Source organism: Canis aureus, chromosome 24 (genome assembly GCF_053574225.1).
Source record: "Canis aureus isolate CA01 chromosome 24, VMU_Caureus_v.1.0, whole genome shotgun sequence".
Lineage (NCBI taxonomy): Eukaryota > Metazoa > Chordata > Mammalia > Carnivora > Canidae > Canis > Canis aureus.
In genome coordinates this window covers 41861005-41879270 of record NC_135634.1, presented here as the reverse complement: position 1 = coordinate 41879270, position 18266 = coordinate 41861005, and the positions used below count along the sequence as shown (strand labels likewise).

Below are 18266 nucleotides of genomic sequence, written 5' to 3'. Positions count from 1 at the left end.
AAGCAAAGTACATGGTTCCCTGTGGTGAGAAATGAAGATGGAGGGGAAGCCAGGGGCTAGATGAGGGAAGCACTCACAGCCCATCCACCAAAATGGCTCTGACATTTCCCTCGTCTCTTATTTTGACTAAACTTTAGAAAACATCATATTCCTGACTTCAGTTGCAGGCTTCCCATTTCTTAGAACATTTTATTTAGAAAACTTGTGCTTGTAAATGATTTCTCTGCTAAGATAGAAATCCTTTGAAAAGACTTTGTGTGTGTGTGTGTGTGTGTGTGTGTGTGTGTTTAACAACCCAGGAATGTCTTTGTTAAGGACCTGGAAACCTCTCTTTGAAATGTTTAGATAGGAGATAGCACCCAGATCTCACAGTTTCTGTAAGAGGAAAAGAGCCTAGCTTCTGTAGGCACCTTTACTCTAAGTTATAAAACTGTCTCCTGCCATGAATATATGACGTTTACTTTTCCTTTGATAAGACCAATTAACACCACCATCACCTCTGCTCTTAAAAACATTCACTCTTTATTGGAAGGGAGTTGAATTTAGACTGCATTCTTGCTCTCTCTGTTTCCTTTTGCCATAGACCTGAATAGTCTTCCTTCCCTGGTTACCTTTGTCTGGTACAGTTTTTGCTTTGACATCATGTTTAGGAATGTGGACCATGTCTAAGTTGGTTAGTAGGACAGTGGTGGAAGAGCTCAAACCTAGGGGTCCCACAACCTAGACTGGAATTCTGACTCCACCGCTCCACAAGGCAGTTAGTGGACAATTTATACAATAAATAGGAAGTTGTTTGATTGGGTGATCAACACTGAACATTAGCACTGATTAAATTCGCTAGATAAGTGCTGGGTTTTCCCTGTTGCTTGGCTTTAGTGCAAAGAAATGCACCTGTGAGCATAGTGTCCATTCTGCTGCATTATTCCTGACTTTTTGCAAGCACATGGGTTATAATTAGCTTCGCTAAGCTTGGCATGCTATTTTGCCCGTGGCATTTCCACGTCAGTCTTGTGCATTCTGAACCAGGTGAATAATTATAGATTAATAAATAACATTATTAAAACTTTGGTTCCTTGTTTTTCTTGGTAACGTTACTTTCAAGAATCATAATTATTCAACCTATACAGAACACTGCTCTTCTGTGGCCATCCAAATAATCTAAATAATCCGCGAAAATATTTCAACCTAAGGGTTTGTTTTTCAAGACTCTCCAAAGAAGGCTTTCCTAGCAATTGTAAAGCAGCCCAACTCTTCCAAATTCCAGTGGTCTCTGGGGGCTATCGCTGCCCTTAAGGACATGTACTGCTCTCTAACTTTCTTCTGTTGCCTTTCTACCAAAATAATGCCTCCTTTACTCCCATATAATAGGCCAAACTAATAGAAACACCTGCAAGGAGGTAAATAGACTCTGAATTCCTCTGAAAGTAATTTCTATAAAAAACAAATAGAAAAGGGGAATAACAGGTGTTCCATTGTTAATTATCCAGCTGCCTTATTCTATTCTCATAGAGTCCTGCTTTCTTTGAGCCTATGAGTAGAGAACTCTAGAATACTCAGATACATATTTAATCTTTCAGATCTTTTGGATATTTCATTTCCATGATATTCAATACACAAGTAGTTGAAAATTTTAATTTACTTTGGGTACTATGTAGACTGCAGTGTAATGGAAAAGAATCCAAGGCATAGAATTGGAAGATGTGGGTGTAAGATGTCCTTCAATGTAATATGTGATTTTGGCCCAATTATTTAACTACCTTGAACTTGTATATTAATGCTTTTTGACCCAATTCTCATCTTGCAGAGAAAACTAAGCAACATATGTGAAAATATTCACTTCATAAGAGTAATATTCAAGTATTATTTTCCTTAATCTTTTATTTATCCTACTTTTATATATTACTTTTTTGTTTCTCTCCATCAATGCAACATAAATGCCATGAAGGCAGGGTTTTTGTTTTATTCACTGCAATGTCTTGAGCACTTCCTACAATGCTTGGTGCTCAGTAGCTATTTGTTGAAGGAAATTAAAAAAAAAAGTGTGCATGCAGATTTCTATTTGGTTTTATGATTGCTTAGGAAGGCTTCTGCTCTTTCTGCTTACAGAGTGGCTATTAGAACTTAACACATTGTTAGAAAGAAATCCCATTTTGATTGAGCATTTCAGGATAAATTAAATGGTGTGTGTTTCTAGAAGATCTTACCTAAGAAAATGAGAAGCTCAGAGGTGAATCTGAATCACTGGCTAAAAGGTTTGGGATCTATGACTATTTATTGATGTTAGCCTTTACACTTGTAACTTTTTTTTTCAGAGGGGTAAACTTCATTCCATCTACAGTGGAAAAGAGCCATTCAGGCAATCCTACAGTACACCTCAAGAACACTGATAGAAGTAAAGCTTCCTTGTTGCTCTTTGTAGGTCTATTGCAATCAAGATGTGGCTACATTTGAGACCTGCACATCAAATTCTCTGAGAAATCATAATGTAGACACTGTGAAGGTATACATAATAGATAGTAATCTTACATTGAAATAGGTCTTGAAGGGGAAATAAAAAGTCTTGTTCTCTTAGTTGGCATATTTTAGCTTAAATCTTTCACAAGGGAAGACCTTTCTAATGGGGATGATCTCCTATCTAGGACACATTCGTTTCCACTTTGCTGAGAAACAGTCTAATAAGCTGGATGGTCTGCTGCATTCTTTCCCTGAGCTACAATTAACAGCAGCTCCTAAACTTTGAGTCTTTGCCTTCCCTGTTTTCCAGTGCCACTCAGATGTTCTATTTCTTGTTTGCAACTATAATTTGCCATTAAATATTAAATTATAGGATTTATCTCAGATATATGTTTATTGTATTTTGAAAACTTTGAAAATAAGAGAGTGAGTGTTGTAAGGCACCAAGCAGCCTGGAAGTCTCTTTACATAATCTCCCTAGCTAGATTTGCTCACTGCTCTCAGTTCACTTTTCTCAGTGGCATCTAATGAGGCAACAGCATCAACCTGCTGTGACAATGGCTATATCATCCTGCTAATGATGAAACACATTCATCTGCTCAGCCTCAGTAAAATTCTGTGCTCCATGTCCCCTAGAAAGGATGAAATGTGATTTCCAAGAAGAAGTCAAAGTGTTTTGAATCTTGACTATTTGGGAATCTGTGGAGTTATACAATCTGAAATGCTTATTTTTATTCATTTTATGGTATTTTTATTAAATGACCTTTTCGGTTGCTATGACTCATATATGACATAAAACTTGAGGTTCTCATTAATAATAGTTGCATATAGATTCTAACTAATCATCTGTGGTCTGATTGCTATATTCTCATGTCTACCTTTAGAAAGCAAAGAATTCTTACCCTTGTCAAATTTTATCTCAGAAATAGCTACCACTGAATGAGTGACAAGAGTGTTCATTGTTAACCTTCCAACAGAGATGCTGGTCTCAGCTCTAAGCCTTAATTTCACCTCCTGAAAGCAGAAGGTTTGGGCATAGTTAGCTTTAAGGATGAAATAAGAAACTGTTTTAAACTTTAGTAATTGAGATTCACCTGTGTGAAAAAAGACAGTTGAACAGTTTGATAATGCCTCATGGTACCTAGGAAAGACATTTGTGATTAGGAATATGATTTACACAAAAAAGGAAGAATGTTGCTATACCATTAAAAAAATGTTTTCTTACGTGGGTTAAATAGATGGGTTTCTCTTTTCATGAGAAAAGAGAAAATAGATGTTTGATTCTTTCCTCCATTTTTGCACTTCATTCTAAAACCTGATCATTTTTAAGTTGCTTTTTTAAAAGAAATTAAACCAGAGTGGAATTATAGAAAAATTGATCATTCTACCTGTCTCTCTAACATATTGGATTGTGCCACTCAACTTCTATTAGGGTAAAAATGCCTTGTGGAGAAAGCAATTTTGATCTGGCAGGGAGAGGTAGCATGCATCCTATCTGAATTCCGTATGTGAATCACTTAAGCTTTTTCTGCAAAATGAAATCTATGAACACAATGACAATATATTGTTATAATGAATTTATAACACAAAAATGTTTTGATGATTATCAGTAAGCTCACATATTATGCTTTCTGTGCCTGGGCATTTTGATATATTTTGTAGAATTAAACTTACTTTATAAAGTATGCTTGCTTTCCAAGAAAAGAGATTGTGTGTTTATATATATCTGTATATAAAGACCATACTTTTCAATCTTGAAAGCAAGACTCTTATCCTGCCAAGTATGTGTTTTTGAAGTACAGTTCTGCAAATGATTTGAAATCAGGTCCTTCTTGAAAAATATGTCATTTTCACTATACATTAATTTCATAAAAAATGAAGATGGTTTTATTTGACTTCTAAGGGGGTGAGATATAATAAGAATTATTGATTGCCATCGTTGTTTCTGTTTTTGCTACAGCATGCTACTACTACATGAAATGTCTGAGTGACTAGATATCTTTAGGCCACTTAATTATCTACTTCGTTCTCCATCTAACTGTTTCTATCCTAATGAAAAGGTTTTCAGGAGATGGGTCAGTTGTTTTTAACCCACACTTTTCTCATCCTTGAAGTCTGTTGGTACTATTTTCCTCTTCTGTGTGACTTTCCCCACATCATCAGATAACTTTTAAAGGCCTATGAGTTTTAATTCCAGGAATATAACAAAGCTATTCATCAATCCTCTTGCTGAAAATGACTGCATTTATTTATTTTAAAGATTTTATTTATTCATAAGAGACACACAGAGAGAAACAGAGACCTAGGCAGAGGGAGAAGCAGACTCCCTATTAGGAGCCCTGTGTGGGACTCGATTCCAGGACTCTGGGATCATGCCCTGAGCTGAAGGCAAATGCTCAACTGCTGAGCCACTCAGGTGTCCCCAAAATTATGCCATTTATAATAAAACATTTTAAAATTTATGAAAAAAAGTGAAGGGTTGATATGATAATAAGGAATTATTAGGTAAATATCAACAGGCCATCAAAGAAAAACAAAATCTTAAGAGTGGCTGGAAAAAGATACATTACCTTTAAAAACTAAAAATTGGATTGACAGCTCATGTCACAAAAGCAACAGTGAGAATCCAAAGATAATGAGGTCGTATCTTCACAGTATAAAGGAAAATAATTGCCAGTTTAGAATTCTGTGCTTTGTGAAAATATCTTGCAAGAAAAAAATAAAGTTGTTTTTTTTTTTACAGCCCCAAACTGGGAATATTACTAAAGAAAATCATAAAAGATTTTAAAGACATCAGTGGTTACATTAAAAGTAATTGTACTAAATGCTTCAAACAAAATGCAAAATTATCTTTTGGATTTTGTAAAATCAAAGAAAGTAAGACATATTTGAAACATAAATTACTAAAAGGCTGGAAAAAATACACAATTCAATAGCTAACTTAAGCTTTGTCTTTATCAGACAAAATGACCTTTAAAACAAAAAAGCATTGCCAGAAGCTAAGCATGTCACTTTATGATGGAAAAGGGTTGAATAATCAGCAAGACATACCTAAATTTTAAATTTGTATGCACATAACAAACTGTCCTTAAAATTAAAACAAAAAATGGACATATAAAAAGAGTTTATCCAAAAATATCAGTATGAATTTAGAAGATCTGACTATCACAACCAACTTAATGTACATACCTGAACTATGACAACCCAAACCTGCAGATTACATACAACACTGACAGAAATTGGCCACATAACTGGGTTATAAAGCAATTCTTAACAAATACCAAAGATCAGTGTTATGCACACCATGGTATGAGTAAAATGCAATTCTATAAGTTGATAATGAAAAGATAAATTGAAATTTTCCATATAAGTAGAAATAAAATCACCAAAATTATAATGAAAATTAGAAAATCTTTGAATTGAAGGATAATAAACATACCACATTTCAAAACTTGTAGAGTGCCAGTAAAGCTATCATAAGAGCTATCATATGACCTTAAAGAAAAAGAAAAAAGTAGGGCTAAAAAAAAAAAAAAGTAGGGATAGAAAAAAAAAAAAGAAAAAGTAGGGATACGTAGGTGGCTCGGTGGTTAAGTGCCTGCCTTCAGCTCAGGGTGTGATCCTGGAGTCCCAGGATCGAGTCCCAGGATTGAGTCCCACGTCGGGCTCCCTGCGTGAAGCCTGTTTCTCCCTCTGCCTGTCTCTGCCTCTCTCTCTCTCCCTCTTTCTCTCTCTGTCGCTGTCTCTCATGAATAAATAAATAAAATTTAAAAAAAATATATATATATACAATGGAAAGTAAACATATTTAAAAGCTAAATCAAAAGATTGTTCTTGGAAAAGACAAAAATCCCTGACATGTTTAACTTCAAAAGGGGATAGATGAAGCAAGAAAAAGCAATTTTAGGGATCACAAAAAATAATTACTATAAATACTATAGACAAAATTATAGTAATAGTATAAAGCATCACATCAAAACATATATATATACATATATATATGCAACTTGTATTAAAATGGTAATTTTGAATGAAAGTAGGACCTACCAAAGTAACTGTAGAAAATAAAAGGAACCATGACAAACATTAAAGATACCGACACTGTAGTCAAAATCCTGCTAACAGGAAAACTACACTACCAGACAAACTCACTGGAATAGTTAATTCCTATAGCAGTCGAACTCTTCCAGCAAGCAGAAGAAGAGAAGTACCCTCAAACTCTTTTATGAAGTTGGCATGACCTTGATACCAATCTGACAAAGGAAGAAAGGAAATACAGTCAATTTCATTCATGATCATAGAGGGACAAATGCTCCCAAACAAAATATTAGCAAGCCTACGTCCCACAACATATAAAAAGGATAATACATTGTCATCAAATTGGGTTGATCTCAGGAATTCACGCCTGATTTAATATTACAAATCAATTATAATTCATAAAATTAACAATCTAGAGGAGGAGAGCAATATAGTTATATCAATAAATGTAAAAAGACATTTGATAAAATGTAATATTCTTTTATGATTAATAGGATAAAAACACTAGAAAAATATAAATAGACAAGAACTTCCTTAATAAAAATGTACCGGAAATATAATACACAGTGGTGTAACTTTAAGGATTTTTGCATTACTCTCTTCAACATTTGACTGAAGATCTTAGCCAATGCAGAAAGACAATAACGAGAAACAAAAAGTAAAAGGTATGACAAAGAAGAAACCAAAACTCTTGGTATTTGCAGTTCATTTGACTGTGTGCACAGAAAACCCCCAAAATATGCAGATAAATTATTAGGATTAATAAATGAGTTTAGCATGTTTGCTGAATATCAATCAAAGCACACACATAAAGTACATTTTTTCATATAAGCCTCAAACAAAGTGAAATTTAAAAAGGAAATTTAGGAATGTCTAGATACCAGTGGTTGAACGTCTGCCTTTGGCTCAGTCATGATCCCAGAGTTTTGGGACGGAGGCCTGCATTGGGTTCCCTGTAGAGAGCTTGCTTCTCCCTCTGCCTATGTCTATGCCTTTCTCTGTGTCTCTCATGAATAAATAAATAAAATCTTTAAAAAATAAAATAAAAAGTAAATTTATATGCTGTCAATAAATATGATGTTTTTAGGACTAAGTCTAAAGAAAGCAGACAAGACCTTTCCAGAGAAAATTATCACCCTTAGAGAATGGAGATTGGAGGTCTCCTTATATGATATTTTACTGCTTTAGTCTTCTCTGGCATCTTTAGCCACACAATAAAATTTTGTTGAATTCTAATCATGTACTGGTAACTATCAGCCATCTATCAGCCATTGAGATGCAAAGATAATTTCACTGACTCCTTACTCTCCTTTTGCTCTTATATATCTACATTTACAGATGTAGATATATTATTACTTTTTCATAGTTAGAGTGACTTTCTAGCTTTTGAGATTTGAAATAATACAATTTGATCTGAATGGAAAAAAAGGACTAGAGTGTAAGCATCACTCAAGCATCGTATAGAAACTTAATTACAAGGCATTCAATTTCCATAAACACTTTTAGCCTGCTTTTCTCTTCATATTGATCTTAATATTAAAGTAGTAAACTTGAGAAGCACCGTGGTTGCCTATAAACTAGGTTGGATGGATCTGAAATTCTTGTCTACAAAATGGCAATTTCTTTTTGATGCATCAAAGATGTGAAGCCCAATCATAGATACACATCCAGCACATTACCTAAGACAGGGGCTATCTGAAAATATGTGTGAACTGTTTTCTGAGTTTTTTGTTTGTTTCATTTTGTGTTTAATTGTTCCAACCTCATCATCTAGCTACTTTTGTTCTTTTTAAAGACAGCCTGCTTGAGTGTGCCTTTTTTCTTGAATGACACTAAAACCTCTGTTTTTTTTCCCCCCACCTTGTTCCTCTCCTGCCTCCTCTCCAAATCTGCTGGTGTTTGTAACTCCTTTATTGTGGGTGTGGTCCTCTCCATCAGCCATGTGGGTAGTTGAACCAAAGTCACCTACCAACCTCTCTGCTGCCTTGTCCACCAGGAGACACTCCCAGGAATCCAGGTTGGTTGTGGGGTGTGGGGTCCAGGGGATGGATGCAGCCAAGTCATAACCAGGGCCTCTTCTTTCATTCCAGCACCCCATAGGTTCCCCTGGGTTCCCAACTCTCAGATTTTGACCCTGACTTTCCAGGCTTTCTGGTTTATGACACTATTTCTGCCAAGCTCCAAGCTGCTGTGCATATTACCTCTTTCTTACCATCAAATTTTACCCTTTCTATTCCCCATCCTTTTGGAGTCCTGCTACCTCTTTTCATTTAAATTACTCTAAGGCATTTGTTGGGACTCCAGCATCAAGATTCAGTGGGTGGTAGAAATTTTTAATTAGGCAGGGGCCTCATTCCTGAAATCACAAGAGGACATTGTTTGTCTATTCCACTTTCATGGAGGCCTGGGGCTGGCAGTGCGTTTGGCTGAAGCTCCCCTCTTTCTCTCAATGGGACTAACCATCCAACCTGGTGCAGCAGTCAGAAACATCCCCTCTTTTGATCCTCACCCCTTGTCTGCAGTCCTCTTCTCTGGGGCCAAAGGTCCCCATAAAATGTGAGCATCCTAAAGAAAATAGTTCTTAAGAAAGTTAGCATGTGACAAGAGCAAGTGGTACTATGTGAAGACAGCAGGGCACCTGGGAGAGCACAGACCAGGGATCTGGCTCACCTGGGTTTGGATCTCAAATTGTGCCTCTTAATTAGCTGTGTAACTCTGAGCAAATTCTAAATTTCTGAGTCTCAGTTTTATGAATATAATAGGCTAACATAACAGCACCTCCCTCATCCTGATGCTGTGAGGCTATGAAGTGACAAAGCTAAAGGTCCTGTCATAACAACTGGGTAGAGTGAATGTCAATCAAGTATACCTGTTAATATTGGCTGAGATTTTCTCCCTTCAATAGCAGCAAATCATGAAAACTAAATAGTACTGGTTCCATTTGACAGATGAAGAAACTGAGGCTCAGGGAGGTTAAATAACTATTCTAAGGTCAAAGTAGTAAAAGTGACATTTGGGACCCAAATTCAGGTCTTCTGACTTCCACCATATAGTCATATTTTCACTATATCACATGACATAAGAAATTTCTTAGTTTTGGCATATTTATATTAACTGCTAGTCTTCTCATCTGGTATATTTAATGTGTGGACGTTGTCTCATCTTTTCATTTATTGTTGTGGTTTAAAATATCGCTATTATAATTTACATGAGTTTCATCCTAACAAAAACCACGACATTTGCCTTATGGTTTATATGGATTATTTCTAGCTATCTGATAGTTTCGCTAACATTTGTATTTCAGGAATGTAGACTATCACAGACAAAAGCATGTAGTGAAAACTTAGAGACTGTCTTACCTTTATCTGACAAAGAAAAACTGCTAATATTTTTAAGTGGTGCCATTTATTGACCCTACCATATTTACTGAGCACTGACCAATTGTCAGGTGTTGTGCTAAGCTTTCTGTGAGGTTCCATAGTGAATTAGATGGTCTTTTTTGCCTCAAGAACTAGATAACAAATTTGGAAAGAAACTCTAGCCATTTTAATTGATCCTGAGCCAGACTGTAAAACCCCTCTTCATTTGATATAAAATACAAATTTGCCTTAAAATGGAAATTGATACATATTAACACTGATAGGCAAAGATCTCTTCCTTGAATTGTGATTTCCACAGGTATTTTGACATGAAAAACCAACCCAGATCCCCGTATTAGTGGAGTTCATTGCCTATGGCTGGGGGTGGGGTGGCAGGGAGGAGAGACACATAACAAATAATAAACAGTAAATAAATACATTCTGTTTTTTTGTTAGATGATAACTGATCCTGAGAAAAACAGAGCAGGATAGAGAGATTGGGAAGCCAGAGATAGCTCTGGGTGGCAATTGTAAACACAATGGTCAGGGGAAGTCGTATCCAGAAGAGGCCTTCAAGAAAGACCTGAAGGAGATAATAAAGTTAAGAGTGCATCTCTCCAAGAAAAGAGCATTCCGGGCTAGGGAAGACATCAAGACAGCAGTGCAAGTGGAGAGAGAGGGAAAGCATAGAAGACAGGAGGTCCCAGAGGTGACAGGGAGTTTAGGCATTAGGGTCTCACAGCCCATGGCAATGACTTACAGCTTTCCTGGAAGTGAAAGGCAAAGCTACTGCAAAGTTTAAGCACAGAAATGACCCAGAATAACATTTTGTGTTCAACTGTGTTCATTTAATGGAGCAACATTTTCCTGCACCATTTTTCTTGGGAGGGAGAAGAGACATTATCTTAATGTCTGCATACTAAACCCATCAGGGTATCTATTGATGAAGATACTACTTATTTTCGGCTTTTTAAATTAATAACATTGAGTTGAATATCTAAGTAAACACTTTATCTTGCTATCTTTGCTCTAGAATAGATTTCTATAAAGGGCATTCTTTATGGGTGTGCAGGTATGCAAGGGTAGAAATCATGAAAAACATACCCAGATTGTTTTCCTTAGCAGTCATTTGAGTTTATATATTCTCAGAAGCAATATGCATTATATCACACATTGGTATTTTTTTAAAAGATTTTATTTATTTGAAAAAGAGAAAGTGGCGGGGGTGAGGGCAGAGGGAGGGAGAAGCAGACTCCCCACTAAGCAGGGAGTTTAATGTGGGGCCTGATCTCAGGACTCTGAGACCATGACCTGAGTTGAAGGCAGGTGTTCAACTAACGGAGCCACCCAGATGCCCTTATATCACACATTGTTTTAATCAACAGAATAATATATCAATTTTCCTAATTTAAGGAAAATTAGTCAAAATTCAATCACTCATTTGTCAAGAGATTCCTTAAAACCTACACTTGACTCAACAATCACTAGACACATCAGAATGACACATACCTGTTCTCCATATACAGTTATATATTTTCTTATCTTTACTATATTAAGCCCCTTTACTTCATTATTCCATTTTCATACACTGACTTTTTCTTAAGATTTGTTCTTTATTTGAGAGAGACAAAGCATTGAGAGGGACATGAAGAGGGAGAGAGAATCTCAAGTGACTCTGCACTCAGTGCAGAGCTCTACAAGGTGTCAGGATCCATCTCATTTCTGAGATCACGAACTGAGCAGAAACCCAGAGTTGGACACTCAACTGGCTGTGCCACCCAGACACTCCTTAATATAACTGACTTTAAATATAAATGACCAGCATACATGGTTCGAGTCAGGATCCCATCCCTCTAGTAATAGTTGTTTAATTCAGTTTCGTGATGTGATGATGTTTGTGATAACTTAAGCAGGGCTCACTCCATTGAAACCTAACTCCCAGTATCTTCAGAAGAAAGGGTTTCCCAAACAAATTAAGAGGGCAAACAGAAATACAGAGGGGAAAATATAAAATGCTAGAAAAATTGCTTTTAATGAATTTATTAAGGTAATATTTTTTTTTCATCTAAAGTAACACTTTAGCAATACAGCTACTTTTCTCTAGAAATGTTTTCAATTCAGATTTTCACCAGTATTAGACTAGTCTTCTCTGAGCTTTTCAGCTTTGTTTCAATTTTCTGGATGTTTTCCCATGTTGGTAGATATAAAACTGCCTGCACGGGTCACATCTTTGTACAGTTTTAGACTACTTGATTGAATTCTGTGTTTTTTTTTTTTTTGATTTGAAAAAGCCTTAATTATTCTTCATTTTATAATCTTGTGATAATAGTTAAAAGTCAACATAAGTATGAAAATCATTACTGTATATATTTTCAAACCCAAGTCTGAGAATAGAAAAGAGAAATGTCACTATAAGGAGTATTTATGCATTTATACAAAAGGCCTGCAGATGTATTTAATTTAATATAAAAAAGTGTATTGAGGGGTGTCTGGGTGGCACGGTTAGTTAAGCCTCCAACTCTTGGTTTTAGCTCAGGTCCTAATCTCAGGATTGTGAGATTGAGCCTTGCATTGGGCTCCCTGCTCAGAGTGGAGTCTGCTTTATTTATTTTTGTTAATATTTTATTTATTTATTCATGAGAGACAGAGAGAGAGAGAGAGAGAGAGAGGCAGAGACACAGGCAGAGGGAGAAGCAGGCCCCCTCGCAGGGAGCCCAATGCAGGACCTGATCCCGGGACCCCAGGATCACACCCTGGGCCGAAGGCAGGCGCTAAACCGCTGAGCCACCCAGGGATCCCCTGGAGTCTGCTTCAGACTCTCTTTCCCTCTCCCTGTGCCCCTGCCTGCTGTGCACAGACACACACTCTCTCTCCCTCTCTCAAATAAATAAATAAATCATTACAAAAAATATACTGGTGACAAAGCTTCTCTTGTAATCTGCATTTTATGAATGAGGAAACCAAGGCTTAGAGAGGTTTCAGTAACATGTCCTATTCTTGTTTCCTTTTTTTAGAGAAGGAGGGGGGAGATGTAGGAGGGGCAGAGAGAATCTTAAGCAGGGTTTCCACCCAGTGCAGAGCCTGATGCAGGGCTCAATGTCACAACCCTGAGATCATGATCAGAACCGAAATAAAAAATCAGACACTCAACCAACTGAGCCATCTAGGCATCCTGCCAATTCCATCTAGCTAGTAAGTGGTAGAGTGGCAGCTGGAATCTGGGTTTCTCAAATGCCAAGGCACTGGGCTTTGGCTGCGTGAAGACTCATTTGGATGTCATGGTCATAGAAGCAAAGGATTAGATAGAATATGAGAGGTCACAGAAGGAAAGAACATGATATACTGCTAAGAGAAGCCAGTGAAATCTCAGATCAGTTATTTACAAGTAAATAACTGGATTCTATTATATTAACCTCTAATCCTTGATTTCTCATCTATAAAAGGGGTATAATTAAAAGACTATGTAAAATATTTCTTAGAGCTCTAAGCACCCATTGTGCATGAAACGATAGTAATTGTTTTTAAAAGCAAAATAGGGAAGATTTTATAATAGCACTTGGCCAGCTGGTTTGGTGGAAGAACAGAAATACTTGAGACCTGGGATGGTTACTGTAGCATATATTCTGAATGTATCTGAAAAGTCTAGATGCAGCAGAATCCAGTGACATATATAAAATGTTTTGACCATGGAAGCAAATAAAATTTAAAACTTTTTTTTAGAAACAAAGCACTTAGGGATAAATACTTCAACAGGAAGCATCTAATAGTCTTTGCATACAAATACATATTCATGAAACACTAACTTAGCAACAGCGATATGTACTTTTTCCGTCACATTAAAATAGTCTTTGCAAACACCATTTGCAGGATATTTGTCTTGCAAAATTTCCCTATAGCCCTCATTAACAAAAGAGAAAAAAAAAAGATTCTAAGCTATCATGCTATTTTATTTGATTCTCTTTTCTGAACAAGAAGATACAGTTTTAAAATGAGTTCTTGGGGTTTTGGTGGAGCTTGAGATTGCGAAGCAGCTTTTTAAGCTTTTTAAGGTCCCAAGCTAAAAACCTCATAGTAGTGATTTAAAATCATGAAGACATTATTTGCTATCACCTCTTTTCTTAGAGACAATATATGGATTTGCAAAGCACAGCATTTGGCACACAGGAAACTTCAGTATATTTATTTTCTGTTACACATATTTATTACCAGTAGCACTATATTGAACAGTATATGCCTTTTCCTATATAAATAAGTTCACTATCTGATTATCTTTTCCACTGTAATTTGCTTATTTTGCACAGTATCCATATATGATGAGGTTTATGTTTCACTGGATATATCTGATAGATTCAAGAGTTGCCTGAATGAAGTCGCTTTTGAGTTATTTTCAATATAATTTCTCAGGATAAAAGATTTCAAGGCAGCCCTGGTGGCACAGCGGTTTAGTGCCGCCTGCAGCCCAGGGCGTGATCGGGAGACCTGGGATCGCGTCCCACGTCAGGCTCCCTACATGGAGCCTGCTTCTCCCTCTGCCTGTGTCTCTGCCTCTCTCTGTGTGTCTCTATGAATAAATACAATAAAAAAATCTTAAAAAAAAAAAGATTTCTTCCCAACTAGTACTGAAAATAGAGAAATCGCTAGCCATTGGTGTTTACGAATTGTATCCCTAATGAATTAGCTATGCTATAATCATATGTCTTTTTTGTTTATTTTTTTTAAAGATTTGATTTATTTATTTGAGAAAGAGAGAGAGAGTGCATGCACAGGTGTGCCTGCAGGTGAGAGGGAGAGAGAGAGAGAGAGATTGAGAATGAGCAGGGGTGAGAAGCATACTTCTGGCTGAGCAGGGGGTTCAATGGGGCTTGATCCTGGAATTCTGGGATCATGACTTGAGCCAAAGGCAGATGCTTAACTGACTGAGTCACCTGGTCACCCCTGTTTATGTTTTTGGGTTTTTTTTTTTTTAAAGATTTTTTTTTTAATTTATTCACGAGAGACACAGAGATAGGCAGAAACATAGGTGGAGGGAGAAGCAGGCTCCATTCAGGGAGCCCGATGTGGGATTTGATCCTAGGATTCCGGGATCATGCCCTGAACCAAAGGCAGATGCTCAACCATGAGCCACCCAGGCATCCCATGTTTTTTTAAATTATGGGATTAAATCAGAGTATAGCTAATTTGAAGCCACTATTTCTGCTAAGAATAAGCTACTTGATTTATGATTAATAATGAATGACTTGTTTATATTCTATTTATTGTCTTTTGATAGTACCCAGACTTAGGTGTGCAACAAGTTTCACTGATCTGAGGACACAAATGATAGTGAAGTGTGTCAATGATCTTATTCCAAAAAGAAGTAATCTCCATTCTTAGATAATCTATCGCAGTTTTTTGTTACATTGTTAAAATGTTCTTTCTTTGAAGAATTATGGTGAAAGCAGAGGTAGGAGTTAGTTTTAAATGTTTTTATTGGGAAAATAAAAGAATGGCCATTTATAATCTTATTTCTGTTTTTATTATTATTTTACTGGTCCAGAAGATGGGAAAGTCTGGAATTCACCATTCTATAGTTACTCAGTTGTCTTTAAATATTGAAACAGGACACTTAACAGTGTTTCTAAATATTTTCAAAATTTGGATAGTTGTTTCCTCTGATTAGCATACTGAAGTCTTACAGAATTAATGAGTGCCATTAGGTCTTTCAGTGACTAATGAACTGTGACATATTTCATTTGTATGAATGGCATGATAAGAAAATCATGCTCTTGTGTCTCCAACCGAGAAAAGAAAAACATGAGTATAGAAACAAAAAAGAAAAGAAAAGAAAAGAAAAGAAAAGAAAAGAAAGGAAAGAAAGAAAGAAAGAAAGAAAGAAAGAAAGAAAGAAAAAGAAAAAAAGGAACTTCATACTTAAGAGATAAAAGCAGAGAAGGAGCAGAAGAGTACACATTATAAACAAAACCTTTTGCACCAAACACTTGCTGAAAATGTGATTTTATTTGAGCTACTGCAGTAGGGGAGAAAGAAATCAGTATAGAACTGAGCTCAATTCCAAATACAACAGGAACAAAGGGGATTTATAGCCAGTAGGCAGAGTGAGGGCCTGGTCAGTATACTAAGTGGACATGACTGAAGACAGGGGATCCTTGCTAAAATGGCCTAACAGTGTTCTTGCTAAGGCCAACCAGCATAGCTATCAAGGGTGAGGGATGAGGATAGATGTCAATGGTGGAGGGATTCCCACTAAATGGACTTAGCAGGATTCTTTGCTAGAAACTGGGCTCGAGGACCAAGGGTAGGGCTGCAGTTCAAGGTCAAGATCTGGTTGAAAGAATGCTTGGAGGCTAACTAAAGATTGGTTAAAGAGAGAGCCTTTGTCAATAGATGAAGACAAGAGAAACGAACACACCATGCGATTTTTAAAAACACATCAGTTTTTGAAAGACTGACCTAAACCTCTGAGCTTCACATAACATGTTAGCCCTTTGGGCTGAGAGTAAAATAAGGACATTCACTTGAGTGCGGTTCCGTTTTGAACCACGTGAAGTTGTTTTTTAACTTCCTCTAAACTCTCAGTTGTGGTATGTCATTAAATTGAACTTAATGAGACCATCTCAATTCCTTCTTAAAGATCTCCTCTGATAGATGTAAGTTTTTATTTTTTTCTCCAGTGTTGAGATGCAAGGATTTAGTATAAAGCTCAAGAGTAAATATCCTTAATAGGATAGAGATAATCCTAGGAATGGTAATTACTCCATTTTACTGAAAACATTCAATAAGTGGGCAGGAGATAAGAATGAATTTTACCTTTTAGAATCTGCTAAGTTTAACTTTACACTTTGTTTACTTGACATTTAAGCAACAATAGCAGCAGGATCCCATTTCATTAGAGCTATCCTGGGAAATTCTTTAAATGATCTCCTCAGATGCAGCTGATCCCACCATCTGTCACCACTGCAGAAAATTTAGCATTGATTTCAAACACTCTTTTGTGCATAATTTTTTGATGTCAACCAGGATGCTCAAAAAGACAAGAACAAACATTAATAAGTACTAATTCAGCATCTACCACTGCCTGGTTCTACATCCTAACAGGTCCCTGTTTTTTCAGTATTTACAAGCTCAAAGGGAAGATAGACAAATATTACAAAATTATTTGCCATTTGCCAAGTGCGGTAATAGGACATGATACAGGGTGCTGTTGAAACACACAGGAAGAGTGTCTGTCCCACTTCTTGCGCTAGGGTAAGATTGGGAATTGGGGAGTGGTGAGAGTGTGAGTGTGTTTGTGTGTGCATGAGGCATTGGAAATACATGGGAGATGAGACGTGGCCTCCTTGGGGGGGAAGGAAGGTGCAAGAAGTGATTTATAAATGGAGACCCAAGAGGTAGAGTAGATATTATTCAGAAGGAAGGAAGGGGACTGGAATGGGTGTTCTTAAAAGAAGAAACACCATGTGCAAGGATTCAAGGGCAAATGGGAATAAGTACTTAATTTAACATGTCAGAGAAATGCTTCTCAAATTTTAATGGGCATGTGAATCCCTCAAGTTGGATGTTAAAATGCAGATTCTGATTCAGTAGCTCTAGGGAGAGACTTGAATTCTGGGACATCTAACAAGCTCCTAAGCAATATCAATGCTGCTGGTTCACAGACCAAACTTTGAGTAGCAACATACAGACAACTTGACTTCCAGTAACTGGACACTTCTCTCTCCAGAGAAGTCACTGAATATTCCCGAAGCCATTGTCACTACTGATGGTGACCTACTTATTCACACTGTGTGAATCCTTAATGATGGCACTGTGGTGGCAACTCAGCACGTCATTCACATACTACATTTTCTGCAAGGGAGCCTACTTCTCTTCCCATAATATTTTTAAAGTCACTACTTCAAATTCTGCTTTTGTACCTTCTTTTCCTTCTGTTCGTTTCTCTTGATCCTCTTGATCTACTTCCTCATTGAAACACGTTTAGCAGTTTCAGCATGAAACCAGCCTGAAAGGATGTGCTTAAGAAATATTGTCAACATTTGTCACAATCAAAGAAAACGTCCCAGGGAAGAACTTACAGCCTTCCCCATTAGGAACAACTTAAAGGCTGTACTGTATCTTGACAGCAGTTCTTTTAATGTCAATTTGAACTCATTTTAATAAACGCATGAGTCTCATGTAACTGTCTCTGCCTCATCCTGTAAGAGCCAATGTTCTGCTTCTCCAGAGACCAGGGACAGCATCTTTGCAGATACTCTAAAAATTCCATCTCCATCCCAAAGGCATGGGAACAGATTGGGCTAGGTTAAAGTCACTTACAGGGAATTCACACCCAGGTCACAAGTTTTAAAAGAGAAGCCTCTCTACATATAGGTTTGTACATTAAGCATCATCAAATTGATTTATAATGTGTTTCTGGGG

The 18266-nt window shown here is 36.8% G+C and overlaps 1 protein-coding gene across 2 annotated transcripts in view; it reads left to right on the top strand.

Annotated features, from left to right (window-relative positions):
* SPHKAP (SPHK1 interactor, AKAP domain containing) overlaps positions 1-18266 on the top strand; it is a 168611-nt gene that overhangs the window by 15244 nt on the left and 135101 nt on the right. For both annotated transcript variants that reach the window (XM_077869098.1, XM_077869099.1), the window contains exon 2: positions 8431-8509. In XM_077869098.1, the coding sequence (XP_077725224.1) occupies positions 8431-8509 (79 nt within the window). The remainder of the gene's footprint in view (positions 1-8430; positions 8510-18266) is intronic.